Source organism: Lacerta agilis, chromosome 14 (genome assembly GCF_009819535.1).
Source record: "Lacerta agilis isolate rLacAgi1 chromosome 14, rLacAgi1.pri, whole genome shotgun sequence".
Classification (NCBI taxonomy): Eukaryota; Metazoa; Chordata; class Lepidosauria; order Squamata; family Lacertidae; genus Lacerta; species Lacerta agilis.
The window spans coordinates 1,802,392-1,816,922 of NC_046325.1; the positions used below are offsets into that span (position 1 = coordinate 1,802,392).

At 57.8% G+C, this 14,531-nt stretch overlaps 1 protein-coding gene across 2 annotated transcripts; it reads left to right on the plus strand.

The window, feature by feature from the left end:
• Nucleotides 1–2,123: 2,123 nt before the first annotated feature.
• TSC22D4 (TSC22 domain family member 4) lies at nucleotides 2,124–14,531 on the plus strand. Of its 2 annotated transcripts, none has more exons than XM_033169987.1 (4): nucleotides 2,124–3,094; nucleotides 4,225–4,388; nucleotides 12,063–12,111; nucleotides 13,705–14,531. In XM_033169987.1, the coding sequence occupies exons 1-4, from the start codon at nucleotides 2,330–2,332 to the stop codon at nucleotides 13,906–13,908; spliced, it is 1,182 nt and encodes a 393-aa protein (XP_033025878.1). In that variant the 5' UTR covers nucleotides 2,124–2,329; the 3' UTR covers nucleotides 13,909–14,531. The 2 variants fall into 2 exon arrangements, with proteins under 2 accessions (XP_033025878.1, XP_033025876.1); XM_033169985.1 differs by having other exon boundaries at nucleotides 2,330–3,094; nucleotides 12,060–12,111.

Consider the following 14,531-nt stretch of genomic DNA (forward strand, 5'->3'; position numbering starts at 1 on the left):
TAGGCCAGTCTCTCCATAACACACCACTCCTCTCCCTGACAATGTAGGTTGTGCTGAAGGAGGAGGAACATGGTGCTGGGGTCAACCACAGCCCTTAGGCAAGCGCAGGGAAGGCTCAGCACTGGAACACGTAGAATCACAGAATTGTAGGGCAGGAAGGGGCCCCCAAGGCCATCTAGCCCAACCCCCTGCAATGCAGGAATAACAAGAAGAGACTGTCCTGGAGGATGTGCAAAGTGCCTTTCCATGCTTCTGGGAATCAGCAGGATTTTTCCAGGTCGAGCCCCCACCCCAGCATTTTAGAAATGAGGCACTTGCTGGGAAATCTGTGCACTTACTAGCTCCAACTGTGAGGACAGCTCTTCCTTGCAGGAGTCCTTGAACCTTCCCTGACACTTTATCATTTATTTATTGCATTTCTATCTTGTCCCCCCCCCCATGAGCTCAAAGTGGCCCTTCCCCTTTTCCTCATCCCACAGCAACCCTGTTGAGAGGTAGTAATTGGCTCCCAAGGTCACACCTAGAGAGTTTCCTGGCCATCCAGCGGAGAATTTGAACCCTTGTCTCTCCCAGGTTCTAGCTGCTGCGCCACAATATCACTTGGAGAAAGGCCAGCAGAGAAGGCTCATCTTCCATGGTAGCTCCTTTTCTATTTATTTCAGGGGTCAGCAAACTTTTTCAGCAGAGGGCCGGTCCACTGTCCCTCAGACTTTGTGGGGGGCTGGACTATATTTTGGGGGAAAAATATGAACAAATTCCTATGCCCCACAAATAACCCAGAGATGCATTTTAAATAAAAGGACACGTTCTACTCTAAAAACATGATGATTCCCAGACCGTCCACGGGCTGGATTGAGAAGGCGATTGGGCCGCATCTGGTCCCCGGGCCTTAGGTTGCCTACCCATGATTTATTTCATACATGGATTGCTCTCCATGAGGCATTTTAAAACGATTGACCGTAATATCTGTACACCTATAGATCTATAGATATAAAACAGTTACGCATATAAGAATAGCTTAAACAGTTGCACATATAACTGTTAAAATATTAAATTAAATGTTGCGCACCCACCCTCAAAAAGCGATGCTGGAGGAAGCACCCGTGGAAGCCTAAAGATATGAGCCATTGTCGTGACGATTCACTGGGGAGGGGTACTAAAAAAAAAAACCGCGGAGGATCAGCCCAAAGGCCTATCTAGTCCAACGCCCTGTTTCAAAGTCCGACTTCCCCCCTTTGTCGCTCTTTCTGGGCGACGCCCGAGTGTTAAGGCCGCCTGGATAAGCCCCGTCCGGGCGCAAGGGAGAGGACCTATCGCGCATCAGCCTCGCCTAGCCAGATCCAGGTGCGACGGACTACAACCCCCATCAACCCACAGCCAGGGCTGGCTGGGGGCGGATGGGAGTTGTAGTCCGCCGCACCTGGCGCTCGGGAGGTCCGCCCAGCCAGGAAAGCGACCCCACCGTAAGCTACAAAGCGCGCCCCGTGAAGCCGCCTCCTTCGCAGCCATCCGAGCGCAGCGCGGGGAACCAGCTGGGCTGCAGCCGCCGAAGGGTTAAGGAGGAGTTGGGGGAAGGATCCGGTGTCGGAGGGGTTAAGGCAGCTCTTGGCCGGCCCCCAGCTATTGTGGGGCTGGGGGGCGTGTGCAGGCAGGCAGGCAGTCAGCTGGTTGGGAGGGGGCCGGACTTCCTGGTGCTGGGGCTTGTCAACAGGCGGAGAGGAAGGCAGGCAGGCAGGCGAGAGAGAGAGAGGCTGGGCAGCGCTAGGCAGAAGAGGAGCCGCCGCCGCCGCTGCCAACGCGATCGGGGAGGGCTGCCCACCCAGCCGCAAAAAGCCCCAGCGAGGAGCCCGGGGGGCAAACGCCGGACAACTTTGCTCCTCCTCACCTCCGGCCAGCAGCCTCTCCGTCCCTGCTGAAGTGGCCCCTAGCGCACCCCGGGCCCTTGCGGGCACCCCTTGGAGACCGCCAGCCAGGATGCCCCCGCGCCTGAGCAGCGCCCTGGCCCCCGGCAGCCCAGCCCGCTAGCCCCCAGGAGGGAGCCGGGAGCCCCGCGGCGGCGGCAACAACAATGCAGGATCGCCCGGAGGCTGCGCGCGCTCGTCCTTAGGCCCCAGCGGGCCACCCCACGCTCAGCCGCGCCGGATGCTGGCGGGCCTGGCATGCGCCTGGCTTGGCCCCCGCGCCTTCTGCCTGGTGGTGCCCCCGCGGCTTGACCCCCCTGGCCTCGCCATGGCCCTGGGCTGGTACTAATCCCGGTAGCAGGGCTGGCTCCTTGACCTGGAGAGCCTGCGCTGCTCCTCTGCCCTCCGCGCCCGCTTTCCTCGGGACCATGAGCGGCGGGAAGAAGAAGAGCGGGTTCCAGATCACCAGCGTCACCTCGGATTACGAGCAGCAGAAGGAGGGCTCGTCCCCAGGAGGGGAGGCCAAGGGCCCCTCCAGCCCCAAAGTGTCCCGGGGCGAGGAAGCTGACCCCCTCGAGGACGATGGTGGAGCTTCTGTGCCCAAGAATGGGCCCTCGGCCTTGGCCTCCCCGGGGGTGGCCCCGGCCTTCCAGGGCCCAGCTGGTGCTGCCTCCCGGTTCCGGGTGGTGAAGCTGGACCAAGGTTCGGGAGAGCCCTACAAGAGGGGCCGCTGGACTTGCCGTGACTTCTACGAGCAGGAGGCGGACTACCACCTGGCGGGGCGCTTGGCAGAGTCGGGGAGGCACCCCCAGTCCCTGGACTCCCGGCTGGAGGTGGCTGGGCTCCTGGCCAGGCCCCCGAGCCCCTTCAGCCCCCAGCCCCAGCGCCGAGGGGGCTACCTGCAGTCGCAGCTGGTGCTCCCGTCCCCCGGGCACTCTGGCCACCAGGCCCGCTCGCTGGGAGGAGGCTTGCCCGTGCTCATCCGCCCCACCAGGACTCCCCCCAGCCCCGTGGCACTCCGCAGCCCCCTGGTGGCTCTGGAGACCCGCCCGGCAGCTCCCGGCGAAGGTGGCAGGGAAGCTGGCGAACCGGGCCCCTTGGCGGGCACCATCCCATCCTTGCTGGTGGAGGAGCACCTGCTGCCCAAGAGCGTCGCCCAGCTCCTCCCAAGGGGGACAGAGGAGCGGCGCAAGGTGAGAGACTTTGCCCAGGTGTGGTGGGCTTTGCGGGTGTGGGGAGGATGAGGCTCCTGAGTGTGTGTGTGTCTCCATACACCAGGGCCAATTGGGGACACAGTGGACTGCAGCTGGGCCTAGAGAGGATGGATCTAGGCTTGGAAAAGCCCCCAAGCTCGCCTGGACCTTACAGGGTGCTTGTTCTGTGTGTATGTGTGTGTTGTTGTTGTTTTGCCCTGCGGAACTCCTTGCTGCTTGGAATTATACATTGCATGTACCAGTTCTCTAGACGCCCTCCTTTCACCTTCCTGGCAGCACTAAAAACCTTTCAGTTCCACAAATCAGGGGTGGAGGAACAGGGCCTGGGCAAGACTGGCCAGCCACCCCACAGCGCTTCTGTGGCTCAGCAAGGACTTCATCCCAGGTTGTAGAACCTCTTCCCCACAGCACTTCAGCCACACGTCCTCTCTGTCCTGGGGTCCAGCCTCTAGGCATAGCTGCCCTTCCGTGACCAAGGTGCACGATGGGAGAATCTTTCCCAGGGCTCTCGGTGGACCCTGGATCGGCAGACTGTGGCAGCCAAGCGGGATGTGGGGGGCCGTAAGCCAGTCCCACCTTTCCCACCCCCGCCAGAACAATGAGCCATTGATTATTTTGTTGAGGGCTGAGCAGGAAGGAAGGAGCCGGACACCTGGGTCCTTCTGGAGCAAGGTCCCCAGGAATGCACAGCACAAGGGGCAGGAGGGCCTCTTCCCCCCCCCACCCCGCTTCACTCCACCCCCTGCCCCACTACCAGCCTCCTTCCTCTCTTCCTAGAAATCCCTCTCTGTTCCTACCAGCCAGGGCACACAGGGCCTCTTGTTTTCTGCCTCATCCGCCCCTGACGCTCCTTGGAAGAAACCCCCAGTGACCCTCCGCAGCCGTCGGGAGGGGTGTGGGTCTGTCATCACTCACTTAACCACCAGGCTCTGGGTGGGGGGGGGAGGGAGGGAGGGTTGGCTTTCCCCAAGTCCGCAGGCCTGTGGAAGGCCTTCCAGCTCTGGTGCCCGCTAGAGGTGGGGTGGGTGGGGGGCTGCAGCAGCAGCTGTGGGTCAAGCTCACCCTCTCTCTCTTTCTCTCTCCCCCTCCCCACTCCCCCTGCCTCGCAGGTCTTGCCAAGAGAGTCCCGCTCGCGCCCATCCTCCCCTGCTCCCCCGCTCTTCCGAGATGCCAGCCCCTGCCGCAGGACCTCGGACCCCTTTGGTGCTGGCCGCTTCAGCCTGGCGCGGTCCATGTTCGGCATGGGGGGCGCCCAGGACAGCGACGACGACAGGTGAGGCATGGGGTGGGGGGGTGCCCAGGTGTGTGGCAACGGGGTGGGTGGTGGGTGGAGGAGGGGGGAATTCAAAAAATCACAGAGTTGGAAGGGCCCTGTGGTCACCTAGTCCACACACCCCGGTGATGCAGCAATTGCATCTAAGGCAAATTATTATTAAGATTGATTTATTGCCTAGCCTTCACCCTAAGGTCCCAGGGTGGGTTACAGCATGAAAACACTGTGTTTTTTTATTTTAAAAAGTGGAACAACTTTAAAGGCAGTGGCCCCAAGTGGCCCGGTCTGGGAGGTATGGGGGGCATTTCCGAGAGGGTAGAGACTGAAGGGCTTATTAAGTGGCCCCTGGCCAACGGCCTTTTCCCCCTCCGGGATGGGGGAGGGAGGGAGCTGCACTCCGCACATGCTCAGAGGCACCACAGCCTATGTGACAGGGCTGAGCCTAGGCCAAGCTTGCCAGGGTTCCTTGGCCACAGCTGTCTTGGCGGGGGGCCGGAAGTGTACAGACTTGGGCAAGAGGAAGGAAATGGGGGGCGGGCGGTTAGGATTTGACGCTCACCCTCCTCCCTCCAGCAGCCTCCCACTGTGAGCGGAACAATTTGTACAAAGCAGCCACATCTGTATCTGGTCGTAATATTAATTTGCTCCAGCGACAGGCCCCCCGCGGTGGCTTCTGGACAGGCGTCTCGGAGGGAGGGGAAGCTGCGGGAATTCAGTGGCGGCCCAAAGGGGTGTTTCCGCAGGCATTGAGGACTAGGAGCATGCTTTGAAACGCGGGGAGGGGAAACCTTGAAAGCCGAGGCGGAAGGGGCTAGGTGGCGGGCAGAGGTCAGGTGGCCACCTGCCAGTCATTTTTTGGCTGTGATTCCTGCATTGCAGGGGGGAGGCCTGGGTGACCGCCAGGGTCCCTTCCAACTCTGCATTTCTATCGTTTTACGAAAAAAGGAAGCTTGCAACTTTTTTTTCTTTTAGTGGGTAGGTTCCAGGCCTTCTGCTCTCCCAGGTAGGTGAGATTCTCAACACTTCCCTGCTGCTGGGCTATTTCCGTCTCGGCCCTGGGAGTTTGCCAGCCCCTGCAGTGGGCACAGACGGATCCATTTCAAGTGTGACCCTCCATGACCCTCTGCCAGCTCTGCCCAGCTCTGCTCCGCTGCCAAACCTTCCTCTCTCACGTTGTCTCCTCTCCAAGCCTGGGTGGGGGGGGGGACACCTCCTCTGCCCTCGCTGCCCCCCAACCGCATCATTCGGCAGGCTGGCCAAAGGCCATACAAAGCCTCCCGTTGCCATGGCTGGGGCCTCCGTGCTCTGTGGCTCATGCTGGCACCCCAGAACCACGCGCCACGGCCGTTCCTCCTTCTGCACACATCCAAGCATGCGCGGCATTTTTATTTATTGTAAAAAATGTAGCAGGTGGGTTTGCAGGCACAGCAGGCAGTCCAGGGACCAGAAGCAGGCCTTGGAGGGGAGGGAGGGCAGTTCATGCTATGCATTCCTTCCCCCCAACCCTCCTTGCCTTCTTGTAGCCTGGGAACCTCCCAGCGGGGAGGAGATGTCTCCAAATGGTGATGAGAGCATTGGCCCGGAAGAAATAGCAGCCGTGCACTGATGCCTTGATTCCACATGGGGAGACAAGGGTTGTCCCATGTGGGTGGGGGCGGGGGTGGGGGGCAAAAGCAAAGCAACGAGCCCTTACGACCAGGGGCAAGGGGCAAGTCAGGCCCAAGTCTCCTCCTGAGCATGACTCCCAAGCCCTCTGCCCCCTGGCACACTCCAGCTCCCACTTAGGCACGTAAGAAAAGCCCTGCAGGATCAGGCCAGTAGCCCACCTCGTCCAGCGTCCTGTTCCCACAGTGGCCAACGAGATGCCCCTAAAGAAAACCCACAAGCGGGATTTGAGCACAAGAGCCACCCTCCTCTCCTTGTGGCTCCCGGCGACTGGCATTCAGAAGCATGGCTGTCTCCGTCTGTGGAAGCTGAGCATAACCATCCTGGCTAGCTAGCTAGCTTTGTGTGTCTAAGGTACATTTAAAGACCCTCTTTCCCCAAAAGGACGTCAGGGCAGATTCTCCCCATGCCGCCCTCCGTTTATCTCCACAGCAACCCTCCAAGGCGAGTTAGGCCACATTCGCACCAAGTTTAAAGGGCTATGATGCCCCTTTGAACAGGCATGGCTTCCCCCCCTTCCCACAAAAAACAGGATTCTGGGATTTGTTAAGGGTGCTGAGACCTTCCCCTCTATTCTCCTCAGTCTCTCTTCCCAGGGAACTCGGGGAATTGCCTGTCTAAAGCAACACCATGGCGCTTTAAAGATAGGAACCAGAGAGAGAGACCCAGGAGACTGTGCCTGTGTGGGGATTTGAATCTGGGCCCCTGCCACTTTTAACCACACAGGCCCATCTGCAGCCTCCTCCCTGCTCCTGCAAGCAGGCTAGCTGCTCAGGTCCCACACGGGCAACCCTGAATACAGGCGCATGCTTATTTTCACACTGACGGCCTGTGGCTCCCCACATACCTACAGCATCTCCAGTGGAGGGGAGGGGTGTTTGCATTTTAACACCTTGCAAACCGAGCCTGAGCTGCTGAAGCGCAGAGATTGCCCTGGATGGTGCCCGCACTTCTCTCCCTCCCAGCGGCGGAGGGTGCGGTGGGACAGGGAGAGGCCGGGCCAAAGCCACAGCTAGGAGGAGGAGGAGGAGGAGAAGGAGGCTGGTTTGAGCCAGCACCCACCACATTCCTCCCGGGATTTGGCTCCGCTATTCTTAGCCCTGTTTATGCAAGGACTCCATTGGAGGGGCGCGGGAGTCCAGGACTCCGTGGAGAGGGGGTGGTGGTGGAGGGCAGCTGGAGGGTGGAGTTAGGGGGCAGTGTGACATTCAAAGCGGGATGCTCCCTTCTGCAGGACAGCCCCGAAACTTGGGGGAAGTCGGCACAGTTGTTTCAACTCAGCAGGAGAGGAAGGGACAGCCCAGACCCCTGGAATAAATCCTTTTGAGGTGTTGGTTCGGGCAGCAGCAGAGGAGGAGGAGGAGGAGGAGACCTGGGCTGAGGCACATGTGAGGCATGCAGGAAGGAGTGTGTGCAGTTCACAGCAGGCCCCTGTTCCTTCCTGCCCAGCTGGTGTGAATGTGCCCCTGGGCCAAGGAGGATCCTTCTCCCTGTCACTTCCGAAACCTGCAAGACGGGTTCTTGTGCTCACACAGGTTCATGCCCCGCTGACCCCCACCCCACCCCAAATGGTGCCCAGGTCTAGGGTTAACCCATGGGTTGCTGGGCACCCCCCTTGCTCCATTTTTGCCTCTGGACCAGGGGTTCGCCAAACAGAACGCCCTCGGGATGTGTTGGGCTGCAACTTCCCTCAGCCGCCAGCCAGCTGGAGGGCGGCAGGTTGGCAAAGCACCCTGTAGGCGCTGCCTCCGCCCCACTTTTGCAGAGAGCAATGGCTGCTGGGTGATTTGGGGGAGAATCAAACCCCACCCAAAGCTTTGGACTTCGACAGAGATCTTGGGCTGCGCTCCCAACACGGTTAGCGGGGCAGGTTTTCCAGGGAAGGAGCCCTTTCCCAGATTAGACCCTGGAAGCAGCCAGAGGGTCCACAAAAAGAGGGCAGACCCCACGGCTCAAGAGCAGGCACCCACCCTGCAGAGGAAAGACGCACCAGGTTCATTTGCAACAGAACCACAGAGTTGCAGAGTTGGAAGGGACCCTAAGGGGACATCCAGCCCAACCCCTGGCAATGCAGGAATCACAGCGAAAGGAGCCCTGACAGATGAGCATCCAACCTCTGCTTAAAAACATCCAAGGAAGGAGCACCCACCACCACCTGAGAGAGTCCGTTCTGCTGTCAAACGTCTCTGACCCTCAGGCAGCTCTTTCTAACAGCTTCCGGTCTGCCTCATCCCCAAGACTCGGGGCAGCCACAGTGAAACACCCAAATTCCTCCCCACTCCCCTGTGCTTTAATTCAGACTCTGTACATGTTTATTCCTGTTTTAAAGCTTAACCGAGCTAGAATGTTTTTTTGGGGGGGGGGGTGTATTAATTAGATTTGGGCAAATCTCCAGAGCAAAGGGAGCGGCAGAGTTTGGGGGGCAGGCAGTGCCCTCTCCACCCCACACCTCACTTGCACACCGACACCCAGGGGCCGCAGCTGGCTACCTCCTTGCCCCATTGAGGGGGGCGTGGGTGGAAAATCACTGCCTGCCTGCCTTTTGACTCCCATGATCAGCCGGTGGGAGGGTAGGGAAGGAGTTAGGAGGGAGGCCAAGGTCACCCTGCCCTTGGCTCACGAGGAGAAGGGTCAGCAGGCTTCCTCTTCGAACAGGCTTTTGGTCTCAGAATCTTAGAACTGTGGGGTTGGAAGGGACACCCCATGGTCATCTAGTCCAGCCCCTCTGCAAAGCAGGAATTGCAGCTGAAGAATCCCTGGCAGGTGGCCATCCAGCCTCTGCTTTACAAACCTCCAATGAAGGAGAGTCCACTGCCTCCTGAGGTCATAGAAGTAGAAGGGACCCCCCCCCCCACTGCAAGTGTCATCTAGTGCAACCTCTCTGCAACGCAGGATTTCCCAGCACAAAGCCACTGCCTCAAGTGCCCTACAGACAATCCTGGGCCCCATTTTTTTCTCCCCTCCACCGCAAGGAGCCCCTAAGTCCCCATGCACACACGTGTGTGTGTGTCCACACACATATATATACACACACACCTTCCTCCCTCCCTCCCCGCCAAGGCTGGGCTGGACTCCGGAGCTCCCCCGCTGAGAAGCGCCTGGTGCTGGGTTATGTAATGCCTTTGGGCTCTGGTCCCAGTTTCCATGGCGACGTCCCCACACCCCCTGGCATTCCCCCCCACCCCACGGGATTGGCATAAACAGAGGGTGGCAGGTTTATAAAGGCCCCTTTGTGCACCCTCCCTGCTGCATCACAGCCAAGAACAAGGCAAGGGTGAAGGGAAGGTGGACTTGTGGGGGGGGGCGTGGAAGCAAAGCAAACAGCATTGATCGCGCTGTTCCCCTTCCAGGGTGGGTGGGTGGGGGGCAATCTGATTTGAGGGTGCTCCTCAAGGCACAAGTCCTCTGTGTGTGGAAATGGGGAGAGTGGAAGTGGGTGCAGCTGATGTCCCTGGCTGTCATGATGGGGTGGGGGGGGGAAAGAGAGAGAAAGGCATAAACACACACACACACACACACAGCCACATGGCCTTGGCCAATGGGAGTGAATGAGAGGGGGCCGAGAGCCAGGCACAGAGATGGCTATTTATGCCCGGCCAGGGAGCACCGCTGGGCATCACTGCCCAGGGAGCCCATCCCAGCGGTTCAGAACCTCCTGCTGCTGCCGCCCAGCCCCCTCACTCTGCCCTGGACTCCTGGGTTCCTGCCGCGCTTCGAGACAGAAGACCACCGCCAGGCAGGGCAGCAGCTCGTGCAGGATCTGGGAGCGGAAGAGGGACCTTAGCGGGGAGGGATCAGGGCCAGAGCGGAGCCAGGGGTCAAAGGGCGCCTGAGGACTCTGGCGGCCCAGAAGCACAGAACCTTACCCGACCACCAGCACCTGGAAGACCCGAGGAGGGAGCTGTTATGGCGCTGGACTCCCTGGGGGTGTCTGTCAAGTCCAGGGTGAGCGCCTTCGAGGTGCAGCAGGAGTCCCAGGGCTGCGGGTGCTGCATGCTCCCCGATTCGAGGGACCCCCGTCGCCCCCGGCAGCGGGGCTGCACCTCCCCGGCTCACTCCAGGGATTTGTCCCCTGCGAAGACGAGAGAGACCCCCAGGGGACGCAGGAAGCTGAACGGACGGAAGAAAGAGGTGGACAAGACCCTCGTCTCCCTCCTGCTTGTCCTCCACAGGTAGCAGAGGGGGCAGATTTATGGGGGGGGAGTTTGAGGCAAGCATGGGGAAGTGTTTGGGGGGGGGGGTGCAGATGGTTGGGCAGGGGTATTGTGGCTAAGGAGGATAACTCCTAGCGAGTGTGGGGTCAAGGGCATCAGAGGACAAGTGTGAATGGGTCAGGGGGAACCTCAAAACCCTGTTCTGCCACAAATCTGTTTACTGCACGGCCTTGGAGCAATCTCTCTCCCTGGCCTACCTTGCAGGGTTGCTGGGAGGATAGAGGAGGGGCGGGGGAGCTCTCAGGAGGAAGGGTCTGAGTGAAAAATGCAGACGAGCTTGGTGTGTGTGCCAAGAGGAGGCCGAGTGTTTGATTAGCAACAGGTATGGGGAACCTGGGAATCTCCTGCCATTGTTGGACTGCCAGTTCCCAGCTGCCCAATAGCCAGGGATCATAGTGGTGGGAGCTCCATGTTAGTCACCTCTGGACTAGGGGAAAGGCAAGGGAGCTCCCTGGGGCCCTTGACTGGCCACGGGTGCAAATGGAGCCCTGGCTTGGATGGGAGCTTGGTCTAGTCCTACCAGGAAACCCTGGGATGACATTTCAGGAGATCAAAGTGGCCCAAGCTTGGAGCATTAAGGCAAGGCTCCAAAGAGGTGCTCTGCAGAGAAAAGCAACTGCTTTTAAATATCTTTAATTGTAATAGGTTGGGGGTTTTTTTGGAAAGGTTTAATCTGTTTTATAAACTTATTTGCTTTTTTATTATTAAAAAAGTTGCATCTGTTTTGCTGCCCTGGGCTCCTTGGGGAAGAAGGGCAATCACTCTATCAGAAAAAAACAACCCACCCAGGTGTGCCCAGAATTAGGGTGCTTATTTTGCAGCGTGTCCCAACTAAACTGAGAGGTGGTGGGGCTCAAACATGTCTGGAGACACACAGCCTCCCGAGACAGAAGCCTTTCCCTGCTAACCCCCGTCCCTCAGGTGCGACTGTCCTCACTGGCAGGTGAAAGGTGAGCTGGGCTCGCTTCAAGTCTCATTCACGTTACCTCTTAATTCTTACAGACATCACAAGGCATGTGTTTGGGGGTAAAGAATTAGGTGTTGTTGTTTGGGGATGGCCCCTAACAAGGTCTTGCTTAAGAGATATTTGTGGCTAACTCGAAGGGAGCTGAGCATGCGATGCAGCAGCAAAAAAAGCAAACACAATTCCACTGGAGTCTGGTGTCCAGATCGAGGCGTCAGACCCCACCTAGAGTCCTGTGTCCAGTTCTGGATGCCACAGTTTAAGAGGGGTATTAGCAAGCTGGAAGGTGTGCAGAGGATAAAGACCAAGATGATCAAGCGTCTGGAAACCAGCTCTTACGAGGAATGGTTGACGGAGTTGGGTATGTTTAGCCTGGGAAAGAAGAGACTGAGAGGGAATGTGATGGCCATCTTCAAATATTTAAAGGGCTCCCACATGGAAGAGGGAGGAAGCTCGCTTTCTGCTGCCCCAGAGGGAAAGACCCGAACCGATAGATTAAAGTTGCAAGGAAGGAGATTCCAAACAAACATTAGGAAGAACTTTCTGGTGTGGAGCAGGCGGTGGACTTCCTTGGACGGTGGTGGGCTCTCCTTCAATGGGAGGTTTTTAAGCAGAGGTCAGGTGGCCACTTGTCAGCGATTCTTCAGCTGTAGTTCCTGCCTTGCAGGGGGTTGGACTAGATGACCCTAGGGGCGTATCTTACAACTCTACAATTCTACAAGTAGGAAAGCCTTGCGAGAACAGAAGTGGTGGAGGTTGGCTAAAGAGTGGGGGTGTTTGTCTTGTCTGTCCTTCCTCCTGATCCACCTGTCCGTCTCTTCCTCACAGCGGAACCAACAGCAGCATGATCGCCATAGACAACAAGATTGAACAAGCCATGGTGAGTCAAAGGGGTGGGGGAAATGTCGCAGGCCCCCTCCAGGCTGGGACTGTGGCCCTGCTGAGCTCTGTCCAGCCTCTGAAGTCCTCTACACATGGGCAGGAAAGGGTCGTAGTGGGCGAACAGATGAGCATCCCTCCCTCTCCCTCTAGAAAAAAAAGAAAAGAAAGCAGGGGTCCAGCCAGACAGGCCCACAAAATATGCATTTTAGGGAATCTATTTGTTCATACCTGAGCGGCTTACATTCAGATGTGACTTTAGACCTGTGTTCCCGCATCGCTTCTCCCCGTTTTGTGCTATTTGCTGTTTCCGTAGAAGCTGCTCATCAGAGTTGCCCATGTAAAAACAAAAAAAACGGACAATGGTACCCACGGAAAACTGGTGGGAGTGTTTTTAAAGTAGAGCAGACGTCACCTTCGTATTTTCTGAGGGCGGGAAAACTCCAGGTTTAGCAGGGGGTGTTTGGGACAGCAGCTGTTTCCAGTGAACGCTGCATAGATAAGGCGGGAATTAAAGCGTATAGTTAAGCTAGGGAGCTCCCTGCAATAGGAGGATAGGTGCCAACTTGGGATGGCTATAGAGGATGGGATAAATCCGTGGGGGAGGAGAGGGCTATTGATGGCTGTTAGCCAGGATGGCTTTGCCCTACTTCCTCAGTTGGAGGCAGCGATGTTTCTGAATACCAATGGCTGGAGACCACAGGTTTGCTTGAATCCTGTTCTGGGGCTCCCCATTTGGACACCTTGAAGGCTACTGCAAGGACTAGGTGGGCGGTTGATGTGACGCAGCAGCAGTCCATTCTTATGTTCTTAACAGCCTCTGGGTGCTCGTCTGCAATGGGAGTCTTTACATGCTGGGGGGTCCCTGGTTCAATCCTCAAGCACCTCCAAGGAGGGCTGAAATCCTGAAGGGCAAGTGTTGCTGAGCTAGCTGGACCAGACAGTCTGGTCTGGGAGGAGGAGGCTGCAAAATCAGAATTGAGAATCAGTTGTAGCACAGAGTTTCTATGGTTGTGTGTGTGTGGAGTCAGCAACTCTTCGGCTGCGACTCCTTTGTTGCAGGAGTTTTGGCCTATAGCAGGCATGTCCAACCTGTCGATTGCGATCTACTGGTCAGTCACGGGTGCCTTCCAGGTCGATCTTTGGTTGAACTGAAAAACGAACTCAAAAATCGCATGCTCTTGGGAGTTGGATGTGCCCGGCCTATATGAGCTTTAAGGGGGTCCCTTCCAACTCTACAATTCCATGACCTCAGAAGGCAGTGGACTCTCTTTCGTTGGAGGTTTACAAGCAGAGGTGGGCAGTGGGCATCTGTCATGGATTAATTGGCTGCAATACTGCGGAACTGTTAGTTACCAAAGCTGGGGAGGATTTTAGAAAAGACGCTCGTGAGATAAACGGCCTCTTTCAGAGCCATCCAAGTGGGTGGGAGTTCCACAGTTGATGTGCTGCATGAACTACTTCCTTTACAAACGCTACGATCCTGTGAGTGGAGGCTTCCCACATGTCTGATGGTGTCCCTGGTTTCTCTCTCTCTCTCTCTCTCTCTCTCTCTCTCTCTCTCTCTCTCTGTGTGTGCCCCATTCCTCTTTAGGACCTGGTGAAAAGCCACCTGATGTTTGCTGTGCGGGAGGAGGTGGAGATCCTGCGGGAGCAGATCAAGGAGCTGTCCGACCGCAACGCCTTGCTGGAGCAGGAGAACGCCCTCCTGCGCTCCCTGGCCAGCCCAGAGCAGCTCAGCCGCTTCCAGGCCCAGCTCCACGCCAATGCCAAGCCTCCTTCCAGCGGTGCCGCGTGACCCTGGGCCGGCAGGAGGGGGCTGGACTTGGACATTGAGGGGTGTGTGTGTTTGCGTGTTTTGGGGAGGGGGACACTCACTAATGGATTTCCCGCAGATGTGAAACGTGGGTGGGGGGCACTAGCATTGCTGGAAGGGGTGTGTGCGTGTGTGTGCGTGCGTGTGTGGAGCCAGCCTTGTGGGGTGCGGGGTTGGGGTGGGGGAGAAAGGGGGCCTACTAACACAGCATGTGCCTTTTCGGGGGTGGAATCAGGACTTGGTTTTACCCCCCCAGCTCTGGGAGTGGGGGGACCTTTTTTTGCGCAAAGACACGATTTACTGGCTGCGGAGGGGAACTGCCAGGTTGGTGGGCTGGGGCAGGGGCTTTTGCGGAGGGAAGCCACTCACAGACGTATGGGCCTGACTTACGCCCCTTGGCCAAATCTCATTGGGACAGCTCTGCAGTTGCCCCGCTGAAATGGGGAACAGGATGCGGTGTGGGGCCGGAGACACGATTAGGGGCGAGGGGTGCAGGCCAGGTTGGGTTGGGTGGGGGGGGGGTCGGATGGAGCTGGCAATAAATTTTCTATTAAGGACACTTTTGCAGTATTTCAGGTTATTAAAGTACAAGACTGCTAATGTCA